Here is a 27,790-nt window from a genome sequence, read left to right as displayed (position 1 = left end):
CAAATATTCATTTTCTGTATGTTCATACCTTCAAAACTGTAACAGATGAAATGGTGACTTCTTCTTGATTTTCTCTATTTTAAAGACGTTCTGAAAACTCCTACATAGACTGGATGAATATAAACAATAGCTCAATGATATCTGAGTTTGTTTTGCTAGGACTTACCAGCACTTGGGAACTTGAAATTTTCTTTTTTCTCATATTTTTCTTGAGCTATGCAGCAATCATGGCAGGAAACCTTCTCATTGTGGTCACTGTAACTTTTGATTTTCACCTGCGCTCCACACCTATGTACTTCCTCCTTGGAAATCTCTCGTTTCTTGATATGACTCTGTCTACAATCACAACCCGTAAGATGGTCACAGATTTCCTCAGAGAGAAGAAAACGATTTCCTTGTGGGGTTGCATGGCTCAGATGTTCTTCCTCCACCTTTTAGGAGGCAGTGAGGTGACTTTTCTCGTAGTAATGGCTGTTGATCGGTACATTGCAATATGCAAACCTCTTTACTACACAGCCATCATGAACCGCCGGGTACTCGTGGGTTCTGTGCTGCTGTCCTGGGGTGTTGGTGTTGTGCACACTATGAGCCAGATGGCTTTTACTATCACCTTGCCTTTCTGTGGCCCCAATGTGGTGGACGATATTTTTTGTGACCTTCCCCTAGTTCTAAAACTTGCTTGCACTGACACGTATGTTCTAGAGTTGCTGGTAATTATCGACAGTGGACTATTGTCTTTCATCTGCTTCTTACTCTTGCTCATTTCTTACACTGTCATTCTGGTGACTGTTAGACGTAGGTCCTGTGGTGGACTCTCCAAGGCTCTGTCCACACTGTCTGCTCATATCACTGTGGTCACTCTGTTCTTTGGGCCATGCATCTTCATTTATGCTTGGCCGTTTAGTAGCTTATCAATGGATAAATTTCTTTCTGTATTTTATTCAGTCATCACACCCTTACTGAATCCCATTATTTATACTCTGAGGAATCAGGAGATGAAAGCAGCTATGACCAGGCTCAGGGCCCAGCATGTTAGCTCCAGAAGGAACTTCTAGGTAACAATCATGAAGACGAAGATTTCAGTGCAAAGCCCTTGTAAATTAAATCTCAGGATAAATTCAATTCCTTGTGTGTACAGACTTTTGTAAATATTCATAATATGTATTGAAATGACCATGTCCCATCATTATTTTTGTATGGATTTATTGAAATAATAATATTCTTACTGGAAATTCAATTCAGTATGGGAAAAATAAATTAAAAAAATTCTAATACATATTGAATGGAAAAACTGGCTCATTAACTATAGCTGGAAACCCAGATGTCTAAGTCTAAATTTTCTTAAATAAAGAGAAAGCAAATATAAGTTTGTATGCTTTTAATTTTGCATTAGGAGTCTTTCAGCTAATTGTTCTGGATGACTAAATGTGCATAAAATTGTGTAAACTCTAAAACCACAAGTAAACACAAACACATTTTTGTGGCTTTTTATATATGAATGGATCACTGTATTTAAAGAGGTAAGAGGCTAGTTTTTTATGAGTGAAAGGATACATAGAGTGACTGTCATCAACTGACATGAAACATAGTTCATTCTAAAAAAAATTTTAAAAATTCACCTCAGAAAAGTTCATGGAGCTGCATTCCACTGTCATTCATATTTACATTCATATTTACTTCATATATCTCTTGAGAGTCAAGTAAAGAAACATTACTATTGTGCTAATTCCCATGGACAAAGAATAAATGAAGAAGACTATATATAGCAGTCATTCATGTCACAGCCCATGATACAGTGGGGTAATATTGAAGCTGGTGAAATTTCATTAAGAAAGCCAGAAAATTTATGTCCTGATATATAAATTTAGATCTGTTGTCCATGGAGGTTAGAATAAGTAAACGTTGTATGACCTCCTTGATATCAAATTAAAAATGCTATACTTTTTCCCAAAACCTAGTAACCCTTATAAGCTTCTACCCATAGTTTTCCCTCATTTTCTCTTAAGAAATATGAATAACGTAGTAGCTAGAGGCCAAGGGGGTTATCAAGGAAGTATTTCCAAACATATGTTTATAACATTTTAGAGGAAAATTTTTATTAAAAAAAAAAAAATGGATTGAAGCAAATAAGATCTGTGTCCCTAAGAACATGGGGCATATCTGCACTTATTTCTTATGAACTATTATAATCCTGGGGCCCTCGAGGCAAAGTGGTTAAAGAGCTTGCCTGCTAACCAAAAGGCCAAAGGGTTGGCAGTTCAAATTCACCATCTACTTCTTGGAAATTCTACAGGGTAGTTCTACTCTGTCCTATAGGGTCACTATGAGTCAGAATTGACTTGACGGCAATGGGTTTGGGTTTTTTAGTTTGCTTATTACAATCATAGAGTTAAATGTAGATAACTATACAACATGTAGCTTTATCAAGTTTCTAACCTTTTGCATCGTTTGTTTCAGATTCTTTTTTACTAAGTGAATGAGGCCACTAAGTGAATGAGACCAATAACACAAGCACTAACCAGAAGCCAAATGCACATTCATGGAGTCATGATGGTTATTAGTGGAGAGTACATATGGTGCCATATGTCTTAGTCCATGGCTATGAGCAGCACCATCTCAGATCCATCAAGGACATGAAGCAAAAAAATCTAGATGACACACCCGTGGAATGATATGTTATTTTGCCCAGAGCAAAAGTCAGAGATCATCTTAGGAACTGAAACTTTGAGGTAGAAAGACACAAGTCAATAAATGAGAGGTTGTCTAACAGGAAGTACATAAGGAAATGCAAATGAGAGTCAAAAGTCACTGTAATCGCAACCGGGAGGTTTCCCAGAACAATTGTTACCTAAAACACTGTAGAGAAGGTAAGGAGGAAATGCTGCATTGATCTAGGGTTAGAAAGTCCCAGAAAATCAAATTCAGACACCTCAGAGTAATTTGCTTCATACATTGACTTTGTCTTTTGTTGCCTGAAAGACCAAAAACAAAGAAATGACAAAAGCAATATATCATGAATAAACATTGACAGAAACAGATTTGAGTTGTTTTTAAATTCTAATATAAAAAGAAATCTTCACTAACAGCTACATAGTATTGTGGAAAAATTCTGAATTTGTTTATCCATTCAATTAATATTCCCAGTGAAAATTTGTTACATGGCACCTACAATGTCACTTCATGAGGTTTACAGTGTAATGGTGGAGCTAAACGTTAAATAGTCATAAATACAGATGTAATTATGATAATTGATTTGGAGGAACAAACAGAGTACTATGAGAACAGTATGACTCATCAAAGAGATGCCTGCTCTGGACTCTGCTAAATATGTTGTTTATATTAAAATGTAAGTAAAATAGTCCAGGCTGAGGAAATGTCATCTCCAAAGACCCTGAGACAGGAGACCAGTGGGACAAGATGAATGGTTTAGGTCAGGTTGGAATGATAGGCAGAGTGCACACAGAGTAACATCTCGTATCTATGATAGGAACTTTGCTTTTTATCCTAAGAGCAATAGAAAGTCTGATCATATTTCTGCTTTGAAACTGTCACAATAGCTTCATTGTACAGAATGGAATGAAAGGGCTAGAATGAAGCTTACAGTGACCTATCAGAAGACTCCTGAAGGACTGAATCACATCAGGGTGAACAGGGTGAATTATTGAACCATTGGTGTTGGCACAAGAGATAAACCTTGGAAAAATAATGTAAGTTTCAAATGGATACTTAACGTTAAAAAGATAAACAGGTCAAAGAAATCATAAGACTATTTAGACTAACATTAAGGAGAAAAATTCATTTTAAGCATACCCTCATATTCATAAAACCTGGAGAAAATATTTATAGTACCTAAAATATTAAAATGTGCATATTATATATGCATATATATACACATATATACATAGACATATAAAGATAGCATACATATATACTTATACTGCTATATGCATTCTGAAAATAAAAGTAAAAATGAAACGTGGAAAATAGTTTAAAATATCAGACAGATGACTAACATCTTTACCATAAAATTCATTCTTCCAAATAGATAAGGAAAAAAATGTGGTTTACCTAGTTAAAAATGAGCAAAACATATAAAGACTAATGACAAAATCATCCAAATAAGCAATAATCATGTCAAACATAAAACTCTTATTAATAATCCAATAAATATAAATAAGACAACATGTGCACTATTTTGTACTAAATAAATTATTAAAGTTTTTTAAAAAATGATTATTTATCATGGATGAGACCATATATTGATAATGAGAGTGCAAACTGATACCACTTCAGAAGGCACGTTTCAAATATATATCAAAAGTTTAAAATTTTCCTTAGCTATGACAAAATCCCACTTCAATAAAATTTCCATAAAGTAATACCAACAGATAAGCAAAAAGATTTATTTATAGGGGCACCTATTACATCATTGTCTATACAAAGAAAAATAAAAAATAACCTTAATGCCCACAATAGAGGATTAAATTATTCATACTGCTTCCAGCTAGGAAAGACACTCATTTTCATATGTAAAAACAATTACCTATTGATATTACAGAAAGATGTTCAAGATGTAAGTTTGACTAAAAACAGCAGGTTATAAAATAATATGTATAGGAAACCCATTTGAAAATATTATAGGCCCATGAAAAAATTAGAAAGATGTTTAAATTGTTAATGACTGGGCTCAAATCCTCACAATCCTTGCTATGTTTGAGCCCATTGTTGCAGCCACTGTGTCACTCCATCTCATATTTTGAGCACCTTCCAACCTGAGGGGCTCAACTTCTGGCACTAACTATATTGGACAATGTTCTGCTGCTGTTCAGGAGGTTTTCACTGGCCAATTATTTCAGAAGTAGATCACTAGGTCCTTCTTGCTGAAAACCTGTCTACAGTGGGTGACCCTGCTGGTGTACAAAATACTGCTGCCATAACTCCTAGCATCACTACAATGTACAAGCCACTACAGTACGACAAACTGACAGACAAGTAGTGATGTATTAGTTGGAACCATATGAAATTGCTTTTTCATTTGATCAAAAGATGGTCAAATATCATCAGTTTTTCAACGTTCAGTCTTACATATTAAGTTCTATTTTTCTTACACAATTTCCTAAACTGCTTTCCCTTTTAACAACGAAACATAATTGATTCTTGTTCCACACCTGAATTGAATACCATTGGCTCCCCACTTGCACTGCACCAACAAGCTCTCATCTAGCCCCTACACCACTGACAACCGGCCCTTTTCATGTTTTAACCCCACCCTGTGCCACTCTGCACCATGCCCAGACTCCAGCTTGGACCTGACCCTGCAGTTTCAGCAGGAGAGCAGCAGAAGAGAGAGGGAGAATCATGGACACAACAGGGTCAAGAATAGACTTGACAGCAGGCAGGCCAGGCCAAAATGGGGCCCTGAGAGTTATGGACATGGAGCAGGTTGTTGTTTTAGATGCAGTCCAGTCAGTTTTGGCTCATAGAGACCCTACGTACAACAGAACGAAACACTTCCCAGTCCTGCACCATCTTCACAATCGTTGTTATGCTTGAGAGCATTGTTGCAGGCACTCTGTCAATCCATCTTTTCAAGGGTCTTCCTCTTTTTTGCTGACCCTCTACTTTACCAAGTAAGATGTCCTTCTCCAGAGACTAATCCCTCCTCATAACTTGTCCAAAGTATGTGAGACGAAGTCTCTCCATCCTTGCTTAAGGAGTATTCTGGATGTACTTCTTCCAAGACAGATTTTTTCATTCTTCTGGCAGTCCATGATATATTCAATATGTTTTGCTAACACCATAATTCAAAGGCATCAGTTATACATTGATCTTCTTTATTCATTTTCCAGCTTTTTCATGCATATGAGGGGATTGAAAACACCATGGCTTGGCATTGTAGGAATTGTGGCAAATAGGAAGTCTTGTAGGGGTGCTGTTAGAAGGCCCCACCACAATGGCCCTGGATGGGGAATTTTACAGCTAGTAACTGGAAAATAGAGAAGCACTAAGCAAGTGAGAATGGGATAATCACTTAGGTGAGTGGCAGTGCATGTGATATTACAAGGAATATGTAGGCAAATCTCTCTTCTAAAAGGATTTGGCCATGAAAGGTATGAATTTTAAAAGATGCATAGGATAAAACACAATAATGTACATTCAGTGGCCTCCCAACTGTGAAAATGAATGAAATATTTAAAGATCTAAAGAACAGTCAGTTAAAAAAAAAGAGCACTGATAGTTTTTTCTGAATGGTAGAAAAATGTATAATTTTATTTTATCATCTTTTTTCCAAATATTGAAAATTAATTTATTAATAAACTGACTTCATGTGATACAGTTCAACAAGAGAGGAAAACATGTTGTCAACAAACAATCAGCATATTATCGCTGATATAAAAGCCAATATATCACCTCCACAAGGAGGAGATCTGGTGAAAAACCAAGAAGACGTGCACACGTAACTCACTTCGGGAACAACACCTAAAAATGGCCAATAAAAATATTTAAGTATGTTCAACTCACCAGTCATTCAGATTTTCACCTTTTTTCCCAATCAATAAGCAAAAGGAAAATTAGAGAACAAGACAGAGAAACAGAAAGAGAAAATTCCCAGGGTTATCAAGGTTTCAAAATAACAATTACTTTTATACAATTTTGGAGGTATTACAAATTGACAATATTTTTTAAAATACAATATGTGCAAAGAAACGTGCTTCTAGAAATACAAGCACAACAACACATTTTTTATACATAAGTAATTTTTATTTATATTTAAACATATATATACAAACATAGATATACATACATATACATACAAGCACACACATGCGCATACATATAGTACATTATTGACACGTCAATCAACAGGGAAGTATCAATGACATTATAGTACATCTAAGCCCTGGGCTCCGAACAGGCCGCTGGTTCGAACCCACCAGACACTTTGAGGGAGAAAGAGGCTGCAGTCAGTATCTGTAAAGACTTACAGCCTTGAAAACCTATGGGGCAGTTCTACTCTGTCCTATGGGTTCGCTACGACTCAGAATAGATTTGATGGCAATGGGTAATACTGTACATATATTTCTTTCTAAAATCTGTATTGAAGAATCTTTGCTTTCTTACAAACAGCTACTCAAACAGCAAAAAAACACTAAACGCTGGTATGTGTCTCTTCACCAGAAAAATATTTAAAAAGGTTTTCTTTTTCATGGCACTGTGATTGATTGCTAGTAGCAATGTGGAGTACTGAATGAAAAAGACAATCTGAAACTTAGAAAAAGTGACCTACTAGCAATGTCTGCTATGGGCTTAGGAATGAACGTGGCACTACATTTTTCATGTATTTACCACCTGCACTTCTCTGTAATCCTTTTGGGATGGTTATAGCTGTTGGAGAAGTAGGTAGAAAGATTACTTATAAGAATCAATGCAAAAAATTTTCCTAGCAAACGAAGTCATCATTTATTGTTACTCAGTTGTCATTGTTGTTGTTGTTAGCTGCCATCTCGTCAGCCCAACTCCTAGGGAAACCACACATTATGGGATAGGATGTGATCAGTAAGGTTTTCATTGGCTGATTTTTGGAAGGAGATTGCCAGGCCTTTCTTCATAATCCTCCTTAGTCTTAAAACTCTGCTGAACTTGTTCAGCATCATAGCAACGCCCGAGCCTCCTCTGATAGGTGGGTGGTGGCTGTGCGTGAGGTGCCTTGGCCGGGAATAAAATCCACATCCCCCACATAGAAGAGGAGAATTCTTCCACTGAATCATCACTGCCCTGACTGCTGCTCAGTTAGCTCTTAGTATTGTTGTTGTTATTGTTAGTTGCCATCAAGTTGAGTTGTTAGTACATTACTTGCTAATTATATTGCTTTGCCACAGAGGTAATATGGAAGTTACCTACATGATCTTCCATTTATATTTTACTTTTTATGAAGTTTTATGTAATAACACAGGATTTAGTGAAATTCTAAATCTTCAGAATGATTGAGTGTTAAATTCTAAGAATCTTATCATTATGCAATAAAGAGCATTAAGGATGGTGAAAGGATGATCTCCTCTCCCCCAACACATTAAAATGACATTTATCTCTATGTTAAAGAAGAATAATTATATGAATTTATAAGACTTGCTTGGTGTCTACAATGTTTATTTTAATTATACATGAATAAAAAACCAAACCCCTAGCCACTGAGTCAATTTGGACTCAGAGGAACCCTATAGGACAGAGTAGATCTGCTCCACAGTGTTTTCAAGGAGTGGCTGGTGGATTCAAACTGCCGATCTTTTGGTTAGCAGCCACATGCTTAACCACTACACCACCAGGTCTCCTACACGTGAATAAAAGCATCCAATTACCAAAGTAATTGTAAATATTCACATTTATGAAATCAAGTGAATAGAGTTATAATTTTCGTAATTCTGTTACCTATTATGATAGGTTCATTTTGTATAAATGTGCTTGTTCCCCAACAACCAACCAGACTTAGTGCTTTCTAGAGAAAATTCCTAGAGAAAGTTCACATGACTGATAAATTTGGTGAATTCACAATCCATTTAAATAATGAGGGAATAAGTCCTTTTTTAAATAATGAGAATAAGTCCTTTTTTAAATAATGAGAGAATAAGTCCTTGCTCTAACCCCAAGGGAAAATCAACGGGCTCATTTTAATAACTCCCTCTGGTGGTTGATCACCAGTCCGCATCTTCTGTATATGCTTCCAGTCTTTTTTTGTTTTTTAAGCTAAAAATGATTGTCATGTATATTCCTGGAGGTAAAAAAGATAACCCACATATAACCAGACTCTCACTGTGTCTGCAGCTAATGAAGAGGCCACTCAACAGCTAGAACAGCTAGAACGGGTAGGTTAAATAGCAGTGCTAACAGAATATTGCAATCGTGTACTCTAAGATGAGACATTTTACGTAAAACCTGTAGCTGAATAAAAAACACAGTATTCTGATCATGAGGGCAACAGTGTAACAGAACTCTTGGCCAACTAGCATCTGGACAACAGCATCCATTCCCAATAAGGAGCCACTCTGTAACAGACAAAGAAATAGCATTACATCCAGCTCGGAGGGGTCAGTTTTATAGTTTGAACTTGAGCTTTGGTAATATAAACAGGGATTCATTTAATACACAGGGCAAAAATATACAAAATAGCTTAGAAAATAGATATTAATGAAAAAATCAGGTTCTTCTTTGACTAAGTTTAGTGTGTGTGATAAGTCTGAAATTTAATATATTAAAATTTCAGATCACAAAATGGGAATTATTGACTTATTTTAATTTTGTTCACTTATTTTTATTTTTATGTTCATTCCTACATTGAATATTTATTTTAGAAAACATTTAAGAAATGTCAAGTGAGATAAAGGTGTTACAATTGAATCAAATTTTTTTTTTTTTAATTTTCTCCTGTAGTCTACACTTATTTTCTTGATATATGATTTTTTAGTCAATGTTGTTGTTAGGTGCTGTCAAGTTAGTGCCAATTCACAGCAACCCTCTGTACAACAGAACAGCCCAGTCCTGAATAGCTGTCTAATTATACTGCTAATATATTCATTTTTTATAATTTTGCAACCCAAGGTCTAGTCCCTATTTTTCTAAAGCCACGTACATGTTTTCCATGAAGGTGGTACTTTTCCAGTTACATTGAAAACAATTCTTTTAATACGTTTTAAAGTGTTCAATGTTTGAGAAAAATCCCTTTGTGCACTAAAAATAATATTTAGGTTTTGGCTATTAAATGTACAAGTATATTATTTTAATTAGTAAAATAGTTATAAGTAATCTGATTTTTCACTTTACACGCATTTTCTTTGGTGATAGGCGAACATTACTTGTGGCTTTTCTAGTCCGCATACGGATTCACACTTTCATGAAGAGAACATGATAAACACTCATGATGACTAGAAAGAGTACGGTCTTTATTCTTATCCAAAATTTAAAAAAAAAAATGTCGGCTACACATTTCCACATATACTGACTCTGCTATTTAAGCACTCTTGTGGAAATGTATGGAAATGATTGTGTCATTGAATACAGATATGCAGTACTGAACACCCTATACCTAGCTTCCATTTTGCCCAAAAAGCAAAACACCACGGTCAACTAATTTTTTCATCTTTTAGTCATGTGTGTGGCATTAAAAGAGGTAGGATCCTCAACCACAACGAATTTTTCCCATTCTCAGGCATAGTTCTGCTGGACAAATCAAACCCTACTTGATCCTGTTTATTTCATTAGTCTTCATTTCTTTTTAGTTCACTGTGGTGGTGAAGTGGTTAAGCACTTGGCTGGTAACCAAAAGTTTGGCAGTTCAAATACACCAGCCACTCCTTGGAAACCCCATGGGGCAGTTCTACTCTCTCCTGTAGGGTCGCTATGAGTCAGGATTGACTCGATGGCAATGGTTTTTTTGGTGTTATAGAATTTCCAAGGAATGGCTGGTGGATTCAAACTGCTGACCTGTTGGTTAGCAGCCCAACACTTAATCACTGTGACAGAGCTGACTATATTTCCCTAAGTGTTGAGGTCAGGATTAGAATTCAAATCTTGACCCTTAATTCATTTTTTCAAAAAGAAATTCCAGTATTTGAGCTAAACGATGTCTACTGAAAATTTGATGAAATATTAAGCCCAAAAATTGAAATTCTGACCAGATTTTTCCACACCCTATTTTGGTGCTCCAGAAATAAAACATGATATATATGTGTGTGTGTGTTTTGAATCAATAACAACAACAACAACAACAACAAAAAAGTTGAAGAAAAGCAAAAAGAGAAAGCTAGACTCAAAAAACTTAAGTTGGGACCAATAGAACTACAAAACGGAACAAAAGATCTAACTCAAGACTTAAAAAGTATGGTAGAAGTGAGCCAACAGTGGCAGCTCAATCTGGGAAAACATCTAGAGTTTATATGTCAAGAACCAAGAGAACAATAAAGAGTTAGCATGCACACAGTGTGAAAGGTCAGAGAAAAGCTTTGAATGAAAGAAGGTAAGCATTTAGGAACCAAGGAAACACAAACACTGCTTTTTGGGTATGCAAGTTTTAATGGTTGGTCAGATTCTACAAATAAGCAGAGCATAAAAGGATGATAAATAAAGAACTCCAGAGAGGAGATCAATAACACTAAATTCAGAAAAATAGGCAAGGGACTGAATTATGAAAGTCTGGAACTTGTTTAGGAACCAACTTGTGAGCTGCAGAGCATAAATTACAAACAACCTGAACACTTGGAAACATTAACGTTCCTGTCCAGAAATACCCTACAAAGTTTATTTTATATTATTATTATAATTTTATTGGTGTTAAGAAAATATTATGGACTGTAACCAGATTAAAGTTTAAGGAGTAAATGAAATCATGAGCCTATCTTTTTGGAATGAAAGGGAGGGTTAAGATATAGGATGTCTGCTAGAAGAACATACCATAAAGTAACTTGCAGAGGTACACAATTCAACTCACATGTGCGTATTTGAATATTTTGTACTGGAGTGATGGAGAGGAGTAAATGATTGAACACTAGGTTCCAAAAGTTAAATGACTATGCTCTTATCCACTTGAACTAATTCACTTAACTAGTAGTCATTTGACTCATTTAACTCATTGATCCATTGAATTCAGGGGTCATAAATTCATGATTGGAGCCTTGGTGGCTCAGTGGTGAATATCTCGATGGCTAAACAAGATGTCAGTGGTTCAAAGCCACCAGCAATTCCTTGGAAATCCTATGGGGCAGTTCTACTCTGTCCCACAGGGTTGCTAAGAGTCAGAATTAACTCCACTGCAGCAGGTTTTTTTTTTTTTTTTTTTTTAATTCATAATAAAAACAATGAATTTATATAAAGTCATAATCTATTACCTCAAACTACATTTACAGAATTTTACGATAAATTTTCATCATTTCCATCTCTCTGGCTTTAAGAAAAAAATGTAGTGATACGAATATTGCTTGCATTAATTAATTAAAATCTACTTTTCAGAAAAGTCCACCTTCTCTCTTTCCACAGGAATCGAATACTCACTTTCTGTATGTCCACGCCTTCAAAACTGTAACAGGTGAAATGGTGACTTCTTCCTGATTGTCTCTATATTAAAGACGTTCTGAAAACTCCTACATAGACTGGATGGATATAAATAATAGCTCAATGATATCTGAGTTTGTTTTGCTAGGACTTACCAGCACTTGGGAACTTGAAATTTTCTTTTTTCTTATATTTTTGTTGAGCTATGCAGCAATCGTGGCAGGAAACCTTCTCATTGTGGTTGCTGTAACTTTTGATTTTCACCTGCGCTCCACACCTATGTACTTCCTCCTTGGAAATCTCTCCTTTCTTGATATGACTATGTCCACAATCACAACCCCTAAGATGGTCACGGATTTCCTCAGAGAGAAGAAAGCAATTTCCTTGTGGGGTTGCATGGCTCAGATGTTCTTCCTCCACCTTTTAGGAGGCAGTGAGATGACTCTCCTTGTAGTTATGGCTGTTGATCGGTACATTGCAATATGCAAGCCTCTTCACTACACAACCATCATGAACCGCTGGGTACTCGTGGGTTCTGTGCTGCTGTCCTGGGGTGTTGGTTTTGTGCACACTATGAGCCAGATGGTTTTTACTATCACCTTGCCTTTCTGTGGCCCCAATGTGGTGGACAATATTTTTTGTGAACTTCCCCTAGTTCTGAAACTTGCTTGCACTGACACATATGTTCTAGAGTTGCTGGTAATTGCGGACAGTGGACTGTTGTCTTTGATCTGTTTCCTACTCTTGCTCATTTCCTACACTGTCGTTCTAGTGACCGTCCAACGTCAGTCCTCTGGTGGACTCTCCAAGGCTCTGTCCACACTCTCTGCTCATATCACTGTGGTTACTCTGTTCTTTGGGCCATGTATCTTCATTTATGCTTGGCCGTTTAGTAGCTTATCAGTGGATAAATTCCTTTCTGTATTTTATTCAGTCATCACACCCTTACTGAATCCCATTATTTATACTCTGAGGAATCAGGAAATGAAAGCAGCTATGACCAGACTCAAGACCCAGCATGTCAGCTAGTGATGGAACTTCTCGGTAACAGTCACAATGATGAAGGTTTTAATTCAACCCACCCTTGTAAATTACATTTCAGAATAAGTTCAACTTTTTTTGTGTAGATATTTTTGTAAATATTCATAATATATATTGAAATCACCATGTCCCATCATTATTTTGCAGGTTTTATTGAAATAATAATATTCTTAATGGAAATTCAATTCAGTTTGGGCAAAATAATTTTTTTTTTTAATTCTAATATGTTATTAAGTAGGAAAACTGGCTCATTAACTATAGCTGGAAACCTAGATATCCAAGTCTGAATTTTCTTAAATAAAGAGAAATCAAATATAAGTTTGTATGCTTTTAATTTTGAATTAGAAATCTTTCAGCTAATTGCTCTGGATGGTTATATGTGCATAAAATTGTGTAAACTTATCTAAACCCACAAGTAAACACAAATACAGCCACATTTTTGGCTCCTTATATATGAATGGATTATTGTATTTTCAGAGGTAAGAGGCTAGTTTTTATGAGTGGAAGGAAACATACTGTGACTGTCATTCAGCAACATGAAACACATATTTATTTCATTCTGAAGGAAAAACAAAAAGAAGTTCCACCTCAGAAAAGTTCCACAGAGCTGCAATCTACTTTCATTCATATATCCACATATCTTTTGAGGATCAAATAAAGAAGGATTACTATTGTGCTAATTCCTATGACCAAAGAATAAATGAAGAAGATTATATATTCCAGTCATTCATGTCACAGACCATGGTCGAGTGGGAGAGTATTGAGGTGGCAAAATTTCATTAAGAAAGTAACAAAATTTAAGTCCTGATATTTTTTTTTTTTATGTAAGTTTAGATCTGTGGTCCATGGATATTAGAATAAAGTAAACATTGTATGACTCCTTGATATCAAATTCAAAATGCTATGTTTATTCTCAAACACCTAGTAACACTTATAAGCTTATACCCAGTAATTTTCCTTCATTTTCTCTTAAGAAATATGAATAATGTAGTAGCTAGAGGCCAAGGGGTGTTATCAAGGAAATGTTTCCAAACATATGTTCATAACATTTTAGAGGATAATTTTTATTTTAAAAAAAAATGTACTGAGGCAAATAATATCTGTGTCTCTAGAGAACACTGGGCATGCCTGCATCTTTTTCTTATGGACTATTACAACCCTGGGGCATAGTGGTTAAAAAGCTTGGCTGATAACCAAAAGGCGAAAGGGTTAGCAGTTCGAATCTACCTTATACTCCTTGGACATTCTGTGGGGTGTTTCTACTCTGTCATATAGGGTCACTATGAGTCAGAATTGACTCAACAGCAATGAGTTTGGTTTTTTTCTTGTTTATTATGATCATAGAGTTAAATGTAGATAACTATACAACATGTAGCTTTATCAAGTGTCTAACATTTTGCATCGTTTCTTTCAGATTCTTTTTTACTAAGTGAATGAGACTACTAAGTGAATGAGACCAAGAACACAAGCACTAACCAGGAGCCAAATGCACATTCATTTGGTGCCATATTGGTCCTAGGCCGTGGCTATGAGCAGCACCATCTCAGATCCATCAAGGACATGAAGAAAAAAAATCTGGATGACACACCCCTGGAATGATATGCTATTTTGCCCAGAGCACAGGTCAGAGATCATCTTAGGAACTGGACTATTAAGGTACAAAGACACAAATCAATAAATGAGAGGTCGGCTAAAAGGAAGTACATAGAGGAATGCAAATGAGAGTCAAAAGTCTCTATAATCACAAGCAGGAGTTTTCCCGGAACAATTGTTACATAAAACATTGTAGAGAAGGTAAGGAGGAAATGCTGCATTGATCTAGGGTTAGAAAGTCCCAGGAAATCAAATTCAGACACCTCAGAATAATTTGCTTCATACGTTGTCTTTGTCTTTTGTTGCCTAAAAGACCAAAAACAAAGAAATGACAAAAGGAATATATCATAAACAAACATTGACAGAAACAGATTTGAGTTGTTTTTAAATTCTGGTAAATAAAGAAATCTTCACTAACAGCTGAATTTGTTCATACATTCAACGAATATTCCTAGTGAAAATTTGTTATATGGCACATGTAATGTCAAGATCTGAGGTAAAACACAGACCCTCACTTCATGAGGTTCAACGGTGGAGCTAAACATGAATGAAAATATATCCAAATAAGCAATAATCAAATCAAATATAAAACTCTTATTAATAATCAAATAAATGTAAATAGGACTACATGTGTGCTACTTTGTAGTAAATAAATATTGAAGTTTTTATAAAATTTATTATTTATCATGGAAGAGGCTATGAGGAAGTAGATACTCTTATATATCGATAATGAAGTAAAAATTGATACAGCTACACCAGAGGGACATTTAAAATATATATCAAAAACTTAAAATTTTCCTTAATTATGATAAAATTCCACTTCAATAAAATTTCCATAAAGTAATAACAACAGATAACCAAAAACATTTATCTGTAGAGGCACCTAGTACACGGTTGTTTATAGAAAGAAGAATTAAAGATAACCTTAATGCCCACAATAGGGAATTAAATTATTCATACTGCTTCCAACTAGGGAAGACACTCATTCTCATATGTAAAAACAATAACCTATTGATATTATAGAAAGATGTTCATGATGTAAGTTTGACTAAAAACAGCAGGTTATAAAATAATATGTATAGGAAACCCATATGAAAATATTATACACCTGTGAAGAAAATTAGGAAGATGCTTATCTTTAACACTCATCAGTAAATTGCTAATGACTGGGCTCAAATGTATTAGGTTGTTGTTATTAGATGCCATGTAGTCAGTTCTGACGAATAGGAATCCTATGTACAACAGAATGAAACACTGCCCAGTCCTGTGCCATCCTCACAATCCTTGCTATGTTTGAGCCAATTGTTGCAGCCACTGTGTCAATCCATCTCATATTTTGAGTGCCTTCCATCCTGAGGGACTCATCTTCAGGCACTATATCAGACAATGTTCTGCTGCTATTCATGAGGTTTTCACTGGCCAATTATTTTAGAAGTAGATCACTGGTCCTTCTTCCCAGTCTCTGTTAGACTGGAAGCTTCTGCTTAAAATCTGTCTCCCATGGGTGACCCTGCTGGTGTACAAAATACCGGTGGCCTAACTTCCAGCATCACATCAATGCACAAGCCATCATAGTATGACAAACTGACAGACAAGTCCTGATGTATTAGTTTGATCTTTTCATTTGATCAAAAGATGGTCAAATACCAGTTTTACAAAACTCAATCCAATATATTAAGTTCTATTTCTCTTACACAGTTTCCTAAACTACTTTCCCTTTTAATAAACAAACATAATTGATTCTTGTTCCCTACCGGGATTGAATACCATTGGTTCCCCACTTGTACCACACAAACAAGCTCTTACCCAGGCCCTACACCATTGACAACCAGTCTTTCTCATATTTTCATCCCATACTGTGCCACTCTGCACCATGCCCAGACTCCAGTTTGGTCATGACCCTGCACAGTTTCAGCAGGAGAGCAGCAGAAGTGGGTGGGAGAATCATGGACACAATAGAGCCAAGAATAGACTTGACAGCAGCCAGGTCAGGCGGAAATGAGAGCAGATTGTTGTTAGATGCAGTCCAGTCAGTTCTGACTCATAGCAACCCTATGTACAAGAGAATGAAATACTGCCCAGGCCTGTGCCATCCTCACAATCATTGTTATGCTTGAGACCATTGTTGCAGCCACTCTGTCAATCCATCTCGTTGAGGGTCTTCCTCTTTTTTGCTGACCCTCTACTTTACCAACAAGATGTCCTTCTCCAGGGACTGATCCCTCCGCATAATTTGTCCAAAGTATGTGAGATGAGGTTTCTCCATTCTTGCTTAAGGAGCGTTCTGGGTGTACTTCTTTCAAAACAGATTTGTTTGTTCTTCTGGCAGTCCATGGTGTATTGAATTTTCTTCGCCAACAACATAATTCAAAGGCATCAATTCTTTTTCACTTTTCTTTATTCATTTTCCAGCTTTTTCATTCATATGAGGTGACTGAAAACACCATGGCTTGGTATTGTAGAAATTGTGGCAACTAGGAAGTCTTATGGGGTACTGGTAGAAGGCATCACCACAAGGGCACTGGGTGGGGAATTTTACAGCTAGTAGCTGAAAAATAGAGAAGCACTAAGCAAGTGAGAACGTGACAATCACTGAGGTGAGTAACGGTGCATGTGACATTACAAGCAACCTGTAGCCAAATCTCTCTCTAAAAGGATTTGACCATGCAGTGTATGAATTTTAAAAGATGCATAAGATAAAACACAATAAAGTACATTCATTGGGCTCCCAACTGTAAAAATGAACAAAAATATTTTAAAGATCAAAAGAATAGTTGGTTAAAAAAAAAAAAAATACTGATAGTTTTTTTCTGAGTGGTAGAAAAAAAGTATGATTTTATTTTTTCCTCTATATTTTCCAAATGTTGAAAATTGATTTATTAATAAACAAACTGACTTCATGTGATACAATTCAACAGGAGAGGAAAACATATTGCCAACAATTAGCATATCGTTGATATAAAAGCCAATATATTACCTCCACAAGGCAGAGATCTAGTAAAAACCGGGAAGACATGGACAAGTAATTCACATCAGCAACAACACATAAAAATGGCCAATAAAAATATTTAATTATGCACAGCACACAAGTCATTCAGATTTTTATCTTTTTTCCCAATCAATAAGTAAAAGGAAAATTAGAGAACAAGGCAGAGAAACAGAAAGAGACAGAATTCCCAGGGTTATCAAGGTTTCAAAATAACGATTACTCTTATATACTTTTGGAGGTATTACAAACTGACAATATTTTTTATAAGCTAAAATGTGCCAGAAAACCTACTTCTAGAAATACAAGCGTGACAACAAATTTTTTTAATTTATATTTACATATACAATTTTTATTTACATAAATACATATATGTAAAAACACACATAAATACGCATATGCACACATACAAGCATATAAGCACACATACATATAATAAGCTATTGACATGTCAATCAATAGGAAAGTTAATGACACTACAGCCCATCTAAGCCCTGGGCTGCTGACGGAAAAGGAGATAGTTTGAACCCACCGAACACTGCGTGGGAGAAAGACGTGGTAGTCAGTATCTGTAAAGAATACAGCCTTGAAAACATATGCGACATTTCTACTCTGTCCTATAGGTTTGCTATGACTCAGAATAGATTTGATGGCAATGGATAATACTGTGCATATATTTCTTTCTAAAATCTGCTTTGAAGAATCTCCTCTTGTCTTATAAACACCTAGTCTAACACTACCTGGCATATATTTACTCACCAGAAAAATAAAAAAGGTTTTATTCCTCATGGCAGTTGTGACTGATTCTTAGTAGCAATAGAAAGTACTGAATTAAAAAGACAATCTGAAACTTAGAAAAAGTGACCTACTAGCAATGTCTGCTATGGGCTTAGGAAATGAACCTGGCACTACATTTATCAAGTATTTACCACCTGCACTTCTAGTAATCCTTTTCAATCGGTTATAACAGTTGGAGAAGCAGTTGGAATGATTACTTATAAGAATCAATGGAAAAAATTTTCCTAGCAAACGAAGTCATCATTTATTGTTACTCAGTTGTCATTGTTGTTGTTGTTAGCTGCCATCTCGTCAGCCCAACTCCTAGGGAAACCACACATTACGGGATAGGATGTGATCAGTAATGTTTTCATTGGCTGATTTTTGGAAGGAGATTGCCAAGCCTTTCTTCATAATCCTCCTTAGTCTTAAAACTCTGCTGATCCTGTTGAGCATCATAGCAATACCCAAGCCTCCTCTGATAGGTGGGTGGTAGCTGTGCGTGTGGTGTATTGGCAAGGAATAAAACCCACATCCCCCACATAAAAAAAAAAAAAAGAAGAGGAGAATTCTTACAAGGAATCATCACTGCCCCGACTGCTGCTCAGTTAGCTCTTAGTATTGTTGTTATTGTTAGTTGCCATCAAGTTGAATTGTTAGTATATTACTTGCTAATTATGTTGCTTTGCCATGGAAACTAACATTGAAGTTACCTACATGATCTTCCTTTTATATTTTACTTTTTATGAAGTTTTATGTAATAACACAGGACTTATTGAAATTCTAAATCTTCAGAATGATTGTTAAATTCCAAGAATCTTATCATTATTCAATAAAGAGCATTAAGGATGGTGAAAGGATACTCTCTCTCTCCTCCCTAACACAGTAAAAGGACATTTTTATTTATATGAATTTATTATAAGACTTGCTTGGTGTCTACAATGTTTATTTTAATTATACATAAATAAAAAAAACCAAAACCAAACCTATTGCAGTTGAGTTGATTCTGACTCAAAGCGACCCTATACGGCAGGGTAGATCTGCCCCATAGTGTTTCCAAGGAGTGGCTGGTGGATTCAAACTGCCGATCTTTTGGTTAGCAGTCAAACGCTTAACCACTACGCCACCAGGGCTCCTACATTTGAGTAAACGTATCCAATTACCAGAGTAATTGTAAATATTCATATGCATGAAATCAAGTTAATAGGATTATAATTTTCCTAATTCCATTATCTACAATAGGTTCATTTTCTATAAATGTGCTCGTTCCCCAACAACCAACCAGACTTAGTGCTTTCTAGAGAAAATTCCTAGAGAAAGTTCACATGACTGATAAACTTGGTGAATTCACCATCCATTTAAATAATGGGAGAATAAGTCCTTGCTCTAACCCCAAGGGAAAACTGACGGGCTCATTTTAATAATTCCCTCTGGTGGTCGATCACCAGTCTGCATCTTCTGTATATGCTTCCTGTCTTTTATTGTTTTTTAACCTAAATATGATTGTCAAGTATGTTCCTGGAGGTAAAAAAGATAACCCACATTTAACCAGACTCTCACTGTGTCTGCAGCTAATGAAGAGGCCACTCAACAGCTAGAACTGCTACGTTAAAGGGCAGTGCTAACAGAATACCGCAATGGTGTACTCTAAGATGAGACATTTTACGTAAAACTTGTAGCTGAATGAAAAACACAGTATTCTGATAATGAGGGCAACAGTGTAACAGTAATCTTGGCCAGCTAGCATCTGGACAACAGCATCCAGCTGCAGTAAGGAGCCACTCTGTAACAGACAAATAGCATCACATCCGGCTCAGAGGGTTGGTTTTACAGTTTGAACTTGAGCTTTTGGAATATTAAACAGGGATTCCTTTAATACACAGGGCAAAAATATACACGATGGCTTAAAAAATACATATTAATGAAACAATCAGGTTCTTCCTTGGCTAGGTTTAGTGTGTGCGGTAAGTCTAAAATTTAATATAATAAAATTTCAGATCACAAATTAGGAAATATTGACTTATTTTAATATTCCGTTTACTTATTTTTATTTTTATGCTCCTACATTGAATATTTTAGAAAACATTTAAGAAATGTCAAGTGAGATAAATGTGTTACATTTGAATCAGTTTTTTTTTTTTTTTTAATTTTCCCCTGGAGTCTACACTTATTTTCTTGATATATGATTTTTTAGTCAATATTGTTGTTGTTAGATGCTGCCAGGTTGGTTCCAACTCATAGCAACCCTCTGTACATCAGAACAGCCCAGTCCTGAATAGCTGTCTAGTTATAAAAAAAAAAAATTACTGCTAATATATTCATTTTTTATAATTTTGCAACCTGAGGACTATTCCCTATTTTTTTAAACCCATGTTCGTGATTTCCACGTTGGTGGTCCTTTTCCAGTTACATGTAAAACAATTCTTTTAATATTTTTTAACTTTTTCAATGTTTGAGAAAAATCCCTTTGTGCACTTAAAAATAATGCTTGGGTTTTGGGTATTAAATATACAAATATATTATTTTAATTACAAAAATAGTCATAGCTAATTTAATTTTTCACTTTCCACGCATTTTCTCTGGTGACAGGTGAACATTACCTGTGGCTTTTCTAGTCTGCATACGGATTCATGCTTTCATGAAAAGAAAACATAACACTCCTGATGCCTAGAAACAGTACAGTCTTGATTTTTATCAAAAATTAAAAAAAAAAAAAGTCAGCCACACATTTCCACATATACTGACTGTGCTATTTAAGCACTCTTGTGGAAATGTATGCAAATGACTCTGTCATTGAATACAGATATACAGTATTGAACACCCAATACACAGCGTCCATCTTGCCCCAAAGCAAGGCACCACAGTTGAAAGGAGCGAAGTAATTTTTTCATCTTTTAGTCATGTGTGTGGCATTAAAAGAGCTAGGTCCTCAACCACGAGGCATTCTTCCCGTTCTCATAGTTCTGCTAGATAAGACAAACCCTACTTTATTTATTTCATTATTCTTCATTTCTTTTTAGTTGACTGTGGTGGTACAGCGGTTAAGCATTTGGCTGATAACCAAAAGGTTGGCAGTTTGAATACACCAGCCACTCCTTGAAAACCCCTTGGGGCAGTTCTACTCTGTCCTATAGGGTCGCTTTGAGACAGAATTGACTCAATGGCCATGGGTTTTTTGGTTTTATAGGATTTCCAAGGAGTGGCTGGTGGATTCAAACTGCCGACCTGTTGGTTAAGCCCAAGGCTTAACTGCTGTGACAGAGTTGACCACCTTTCCCTGGTAAATTGTGAGGTCAGGATTAGAATTTAAATCTTGACGGTTAACTCACTGTTTAAAAAGAAATTCTGGTACTTGAGCTAAACAATGTCTACAGAATATTTGATGAAATATTAAGCCAAAAAATTGAAATTCAGTCAGATTTTCCACACTCCATTTTGGTGCTCCAGAAATAAAACATGATATATGTGTGTGTATGTGTGTTGAATCAATAACAATTAAATAAAAAGAAAGATGAAGAAAATCAAAAAGAAAAAGAATGTTAGAACCAAAAAACTTAAGTTGGAACCAATAGATTACAAAAGCTAGGACAAAAAGGTCTAAATTAAGACTTAAAAAGTAAGATAGAAGTGACCCATCAGTGGCAGCTCAATCTGGGAAAACACCTAGAGTGTAAAAGTCAAGAGCATAAGAACCAAGAGAACAGTCAAGAGTTAGCATGCACACACTGTGAAAGGTCAGAGAAAAGCATTGAGTGAAAGAAGGTAAGCATTCACGAACCAAGGTGAAAGCCTTGATGTTTGGTCAGACTGTGTAAGTACATGGAGTGCAAAAGGATGAGAAATAAAGAACTCCAGACAGGAGACCAACAAACTCTAAATTCAGAAAAATAGGCAAGGGAGTGGACCGTGGAAGTCTGGAGTTTCGCTCAGGAACTAAATTATAAGATATGAGCATGAATCACAAACAACCTGGCCACTGAGAAACATTAATGTTCCTGTTCAGAAATGCCCTAGGAAGTTTATCGTATTATTATAATTTGGGGGGGGGGGATAAAACCATGTTATAGACTGTAACCAGTTTAAAGCTTCAGGGGTAAATTAAATCATAGGCAGATTTTTTTGGAATAAAAGGGAGGGTTAAAAATATAGGATGGCTGCTAGAAGAAAGTACCATAAAATAGTATGCTGAGTTAGGTATACAATTCAACTCACATGTGAATATTTGAATAATTTGAATTGGGGTGAGGGAGGGGTAAATTATTGAATACTTCATACTGAAAACCCAAATGACTATGTTCTTATCCACTTGAACTAATTCATTTGACTGGTAGTCATTTGACTCATTTTACTCATTGATCCATTGAATTCAGGGGTCATAAATTCATGATTGAAACAATAAATTCATGTGAAGTCATAATCTATTGCCTCGAATTACATTTACAGAGTTTTATACTACATTTTTCATCATTTGCATCTTTCTGGCTTTAAAAAATGTAGTGCTGAGAACACAGTTTGCATTAATCAATTAAAATGTATTTTTCAGAAATGTTCAACTTCTCACTTTCTAAAGGAGTCAAATATTCACTTTCCATATTACGTCTACAACTTCAAAAGTATAAGAGGTTACATGGTGACTTTTTCCTCATTATCTCTACTTTAAAGACTTTCCAAAAACTTCTACATAGACTGAGGTAGTTACGATAAATAGCTCAGTGACATCTGAATTTGTTTTGTTAGGACTCATCAGCAATTGGGAACTTGAAATTTTCTTTTTTTTTTCCATATTTTTGTTGAGTTATGCAGCAATCATGTCAGGAAACCTTCTCATTGTGGTCACCATAACCTTCGACTTTCACCTGAACTCCACACCTAAGTACTTCCTCCTTGGAAATCTCTCTTTTCTTGATATGACTATTTCTACAATCAGAACCCCTAAAATGGTCACAGATTTCCTCAGAGAGAAGAAAACAATTTCCTTGTGGAGCTGCATGGCTCAGATGTTCTTCCTCCACTTTTTAGGAAGCAGCGAGATGCCTCTTCTTATAGCTATGGCTGTTGATCAGTACATCGCAATATGCAAAACTTTTCACTACACAATCATCATGAACCACCGGGTACTCATGGGTTCTGTGCTGCTGTCCTGGGGTGTTGGTTTTGTGCACACTATGAGCCAGATGGTTTTTACTTTGCCTTTCTGTGGCCCCAGTGTGGTGTACAATATTTTTTGTGACCTTGCCCTAGTCCTAAAACTTGCCTGCACTGAGACCTACGTTCTGGAGTTGCTGGTAATTGCTGACAGTGGACTGTTGTCTTTTACCTGCTTTGTACTCTCGCTCATTTCCTACACAGTCATTCTGTTGACCGTCCAACATCAATCCTCTGGTGGACTTTCCAAGGCTCTGTCTACCCTGCCTGCTTATATCACTGTGGTCACTGTTCTTTGGGCCATGTATCTTTCTTTACACTTGGCCATTTAGTAGCTTTTCAGTGGATAAATTCCTTCCTGTGTTTTATTGTCATCATGCCCTTATTGAACCACATTATTTATACTTTAAGGAATCAGGAGATGGAAGCAGCTATGAGTAGACTGAGGACCTAGCAAGTTAGCTTCAGACAGAATTTCTAGAGAACAATCACAATGATAAATGTTTTAGTGCAAAACCTTTAGAAATTACATCTCAGAATAAGTTCATTTTTTTTTGTGTGTGCATGTATGGATTTAAAAAAAAATATTCATAATATAGAAATTACCAGATGTTCCATCATTACTTTTGCATGGTTTTATTGAAATAATAATTATCTTAATGGAAATTCAATTCAGTTTGGGGATAATTTTTTTAATTGTCATACATGTTAAATAGCAAAAATTGGCTTATAACTATAGCGGAAACATAGAAATGTTCAAGACTAAATTTTCCTAAATAGAGTTTGCAAATATTTAATTTAGAATTAGAGGTCTTTCAGCTAAGTTATTTAGATACTAAATGTGCAGAAATTGTGTAAGCTCATCTTAACCAACAAGTACACACATATACATTCACATTTTTGTGACTCCTCATATATGAAACTATTATTATTTTTTAAAAAGGTAAGAAGAGGCTAGTTTTATAGACGTTTAAGGATACACACAGTGACCATCATCCACTGACATAAAAAAATATGAGTTTCACTGTGGAAAAAAAAAGAAATTCAACCTCACAAAGTTACATGGAGCTGCATTCTACCTTCATTCATATTTGCATTTGTGTTCACTCCCATACAGCTCTTGAGAATCAAGTAAAAGCATTACTGGTGTGTTAATCACCACAGAGAAGGAATAAACCAAGAAGACTACGTATTTCAGGCTTTCGTGTCACAGCCTATGGGCATGGGGGAGTGTTGAAGCTGGTAAAGTTTTATTAAGAAAGTTAGAAAATATACTGATATATAAATTTAGATCTATGGTCCATGGACTAATATTAGAATAAGTAGACAGTGTACGACCTCCTTGATATCAAATTCAAAATGCTATGCTTTTTCCCAAATACCCGGTAACCCTTATAAACTTCTACTCAATACATTTCCTCTTAACCAATATGAATAATATTGTAGCTAGAGGCCGAGGGGGTAGGGAGGGAGTGGATGGAGGGACTCAAGGAAGTATTTCTAATCCTACATCCAGGACATACTTTAGAGTAAAATTTTTACTTAAAAAAAAAATGGATTGAGGCAAATAACAACTGGGTTCATAGAGAACATTGGGTATATATTTCTTATGAACTATTTCAGTCATAGAATTAAATGTAGATACTGATACAACATATTTTTTTTTTTACTGATACAACATGTACCTTATCAAATTTCTAACATTTTGTTAAATTTGTTTCATATTCTTTTTTACTACGAATTTGGGTTATTAGATGAAATAAAGGCCCCTAAGCAACCCTCCACATCATCACTACCATCACAGTCCATAAACATCATTTCTCTGTGTGTTTACCCTATTTTTCTCACGTAGGTATACAGTATGTGTTAGAATACATCATTTTGCATATTTTTTAAACTTAATGTAAATTGAAACCTATAGAATTTTTGTTATTCTAAAATTTATTTTTTCACTGTATTGAATGTTTTTAGGATTTATTTGTTCAGATGCGTGCTATTCTAGTTCACTCATTTTAAAGGTTATGTTGTTGTTGTTAGTTGCCATGGAGCAGGCTCAGGTTCATGGAGACCTTACGTACAACAAAACAAAACGCTTCTTGGTCCTGTGCCATCTTCATTGTTGGTAATATGTTTGAATCCATTGTCAGGGCTATTTTGTCAGTCTCCATCATTAAGGGTTTTCCTGTATTTTTGCTGACTCTCTACTTTACCTGAGATCATGTCCTTTTCTAGTAACTGGGCATTTGTATTTACTTGTCCAAAGTAAGCAGACCAAAGTCCCGCTATCCTTACTTCTAAGGAACATTCTGTTTGTATTTCTTCTAAAACGGATTTGTTCGTTCTTCTGACAATCTAGGGTACGTGCAATATTCTTTGCCAACACTAAAATTCTAATGCATCAATCCTTCTGTCTTTCTTTTTCATTGTCCAGCTTTAACATGCATATGAGATCATTGAAAAGACCTAGGGCTGGGTCAGGCACACCTTAGTCATGAAAGTGATATATTGTCTTTTTAAAACTTTAGAGAGATCTTTTGAAGCAGATTTGCCCAATGCTATATATTGTATTATTTCTCAATTGCTGTTTCCATGGATATTAACTGTTGATAAAAGTAGAATGAAATAATTGACAACTTCAATTTTTTCTCAATTTATCATATTGCTATCAGTCCAGTGTGAGGATTTTCATTTGATTCATGTTCAGCCATAATCCTTACTGAAGGCTGTAGTCTTCGAAGTTCATAAGTGTTTCAAGTCATTTTCATTTTCAGCAAGCAATGTTGTGTCATTAGCATATCACAGGTTGTTAATGAGTCTTCCTCCAATCTCAATGTCGCATTCTTCTTCAAATCCCTTTCATAACCCATGGGATATATGTTATCCCACCCACTTTTTCTGGGTCTGAATTTTCTTGAGACCCTACTTTTCTGCAACAAGTATTTCCTGCCCTCCAGTGGGACTTGTGTAACGTTGAAGGGAAAATAAAACTTTATTTAAGCAAAATAGCTGAGTTACTAGCCTTAGTGTGAGGTGGTAAATTCAGGAAGTGTGATCATGTAAAAACTTGGTCTGTTTTGGCTTTTGTACAGCTACATAAGACTTGTAAGCATATTTATAGTTTTCCTGTAAAAGTTAGGGAGCCCTGGTAACTTTGATTGTGTGTATGTGTGTGTGTGTGTGTGTGTGTGTGTTGCAATAAATTCTGCCACCCATTACTGGTAGGACAGATGGGTACCTGCTAATCCTGGTGTCTGAGAAGCCCCCAAATTTTGTGGGACCCATATATTCCCAAATAATATTTCTCAAAATCCATACTACCAAACAAAAATTTAAACATACTCCATGACTCGCCATGCTTTCTTTAATGAAAGCACATGGTATCAAAAAAACTCAAAGGAGAAAATAATAAGGTCTTGAAAGGGATTTAGTCCACTGCATGGATTTATTCAGCATTAAAGACTGAATAAGTAAGATGAAAGGATATAACTCTGACACACACTTTACCAATTTTATAGCATGCAGTATTCCCTTGTTCTAATGTCTTCCTCTTGATCAATGTACAGATTCCACATGAGCGCAGAGAAGAACTCTGAATTCCTAGTCTTCATAGTTTTATCAAGAATTTGTTACGATCTACATAGTTGAGCACCTTTGTATCGATATAACACAGGTAAACATCTTTCTGGAATCTTCTGCTTTCAGTCAAGTTCCATCTGACATCATCAATGGTATTCCTCATTCCATGTTCTCTTCTGAATTTGGTTTGAACTTCTGGCAGTTCCCTGTTAATGTAATGTATGGCTGCAGTTGTTTAGGAAACATTTCCAGCAAAATTTTGCTAGCATGTGTTTTAATGATATTGTTCAATAATTTCTGCATCCAATTTGATCATCTTTCTTTAGAAGGGGCACAAATATGAATTTTTGCCAGTTGGAAAGCCAGGTAAGTGTCTTAAAATTTCTTGACCTACACCAGTAAGCACTTCCAGAGTTGCATTCATTTGTTGAAGCATCTCAATTGGCCTTTCCTGAATTCCTGGATCCTTGACTTTTGCCAGTGCCTTCAGTGGAGCTTAGATTTCTTCCTTCAGTATCAGTGGTTCTTGTTCAAATGCTACCTCTTGAAATGGCTGAATGTCAACCAGTCCTTTTTGGTATAGTAAGTCTGTGTATCCCTTCTTTTGATGCCTCCTGGGTCATTCAGTATTTT

General features: G+C 35.7%; 2 protein-coding genes and 1 pseudogene across 2 annotated transcripts; all 3 read left to right on the top strand.

Annotated features, from left to right (window-relative positions):
• Nucleotides 1–113: 113 nt before the first annotated feature.
• Nucleotides 114–1,055, top strand: LOC126084315 (olfactory receptor 4K13-like). Its single transcript, XM_049898826.1, has one exon. It carries the CDS (start codon nucleotides 114–116, stop codon nucleotides 1,053–1,055), a length of 942 nt encoding a protein of 313 aa, XP_049754783.1.
• An 11,086-nt stretch (nucleotides 1,056–12,141) lies between these two features.
• LOC126084144 (olfactory receptor 4L1-like) lies at nucleotides 12,142–13,068 on the top strand. The gene has a single exon (XM_049898412.1). It carries the CDS (start codon nucleotides 12,142–12,144, stop codon nucleotides 13,066–13,068), a length of 927 nt encoding a protein of 308 aa, XP_049754369.1.
• Nucleotides 13,069–16,546: 3,478 nt separating this feature from the next.
• On the top strand, nucleotides 16,547–24,035 carry LOC126084443 (olfactory receptor 4K13-like; annotated as a pseudogene).
• The last annotated feature ends 3,755 nt before the right edge of the window (nucleotides 24,036–27,790 follow it).

This window comes from Elephas maximus, chromosome 10, assembly GCF_024166365.1.
Source record: "Elephas maximus indicus isolate mEleMax1 chromosome 10, mEleMax1 primary haplotype, whole genome shotgun sequence".
NCBI lineage: Eukaryota > Metazoa > Chordata > Mammalia > Proboscidea > Elephantidae > Elephas > Elephas maximus.
Note: the sequence above shows the minus strand (reverse complement) of the source record. Positions and strands in the feature narration are given on the sequence as shown.

Coding starts and splice junctions, on each gene's coding strand:
- LOC126084315 (XM_049898826.1), top strand. CDS start 114: ATGAATATAAACAATAGCTCAATGATATCTGAGTTTGTTTTGCTAGGA.
- LOC126084144 (XM_049898412.1), top strand. CDS start 12,142: ATGGATATAAATAATAGCTCAATGATATCTGAGTTTGTTTTGCTAGGA.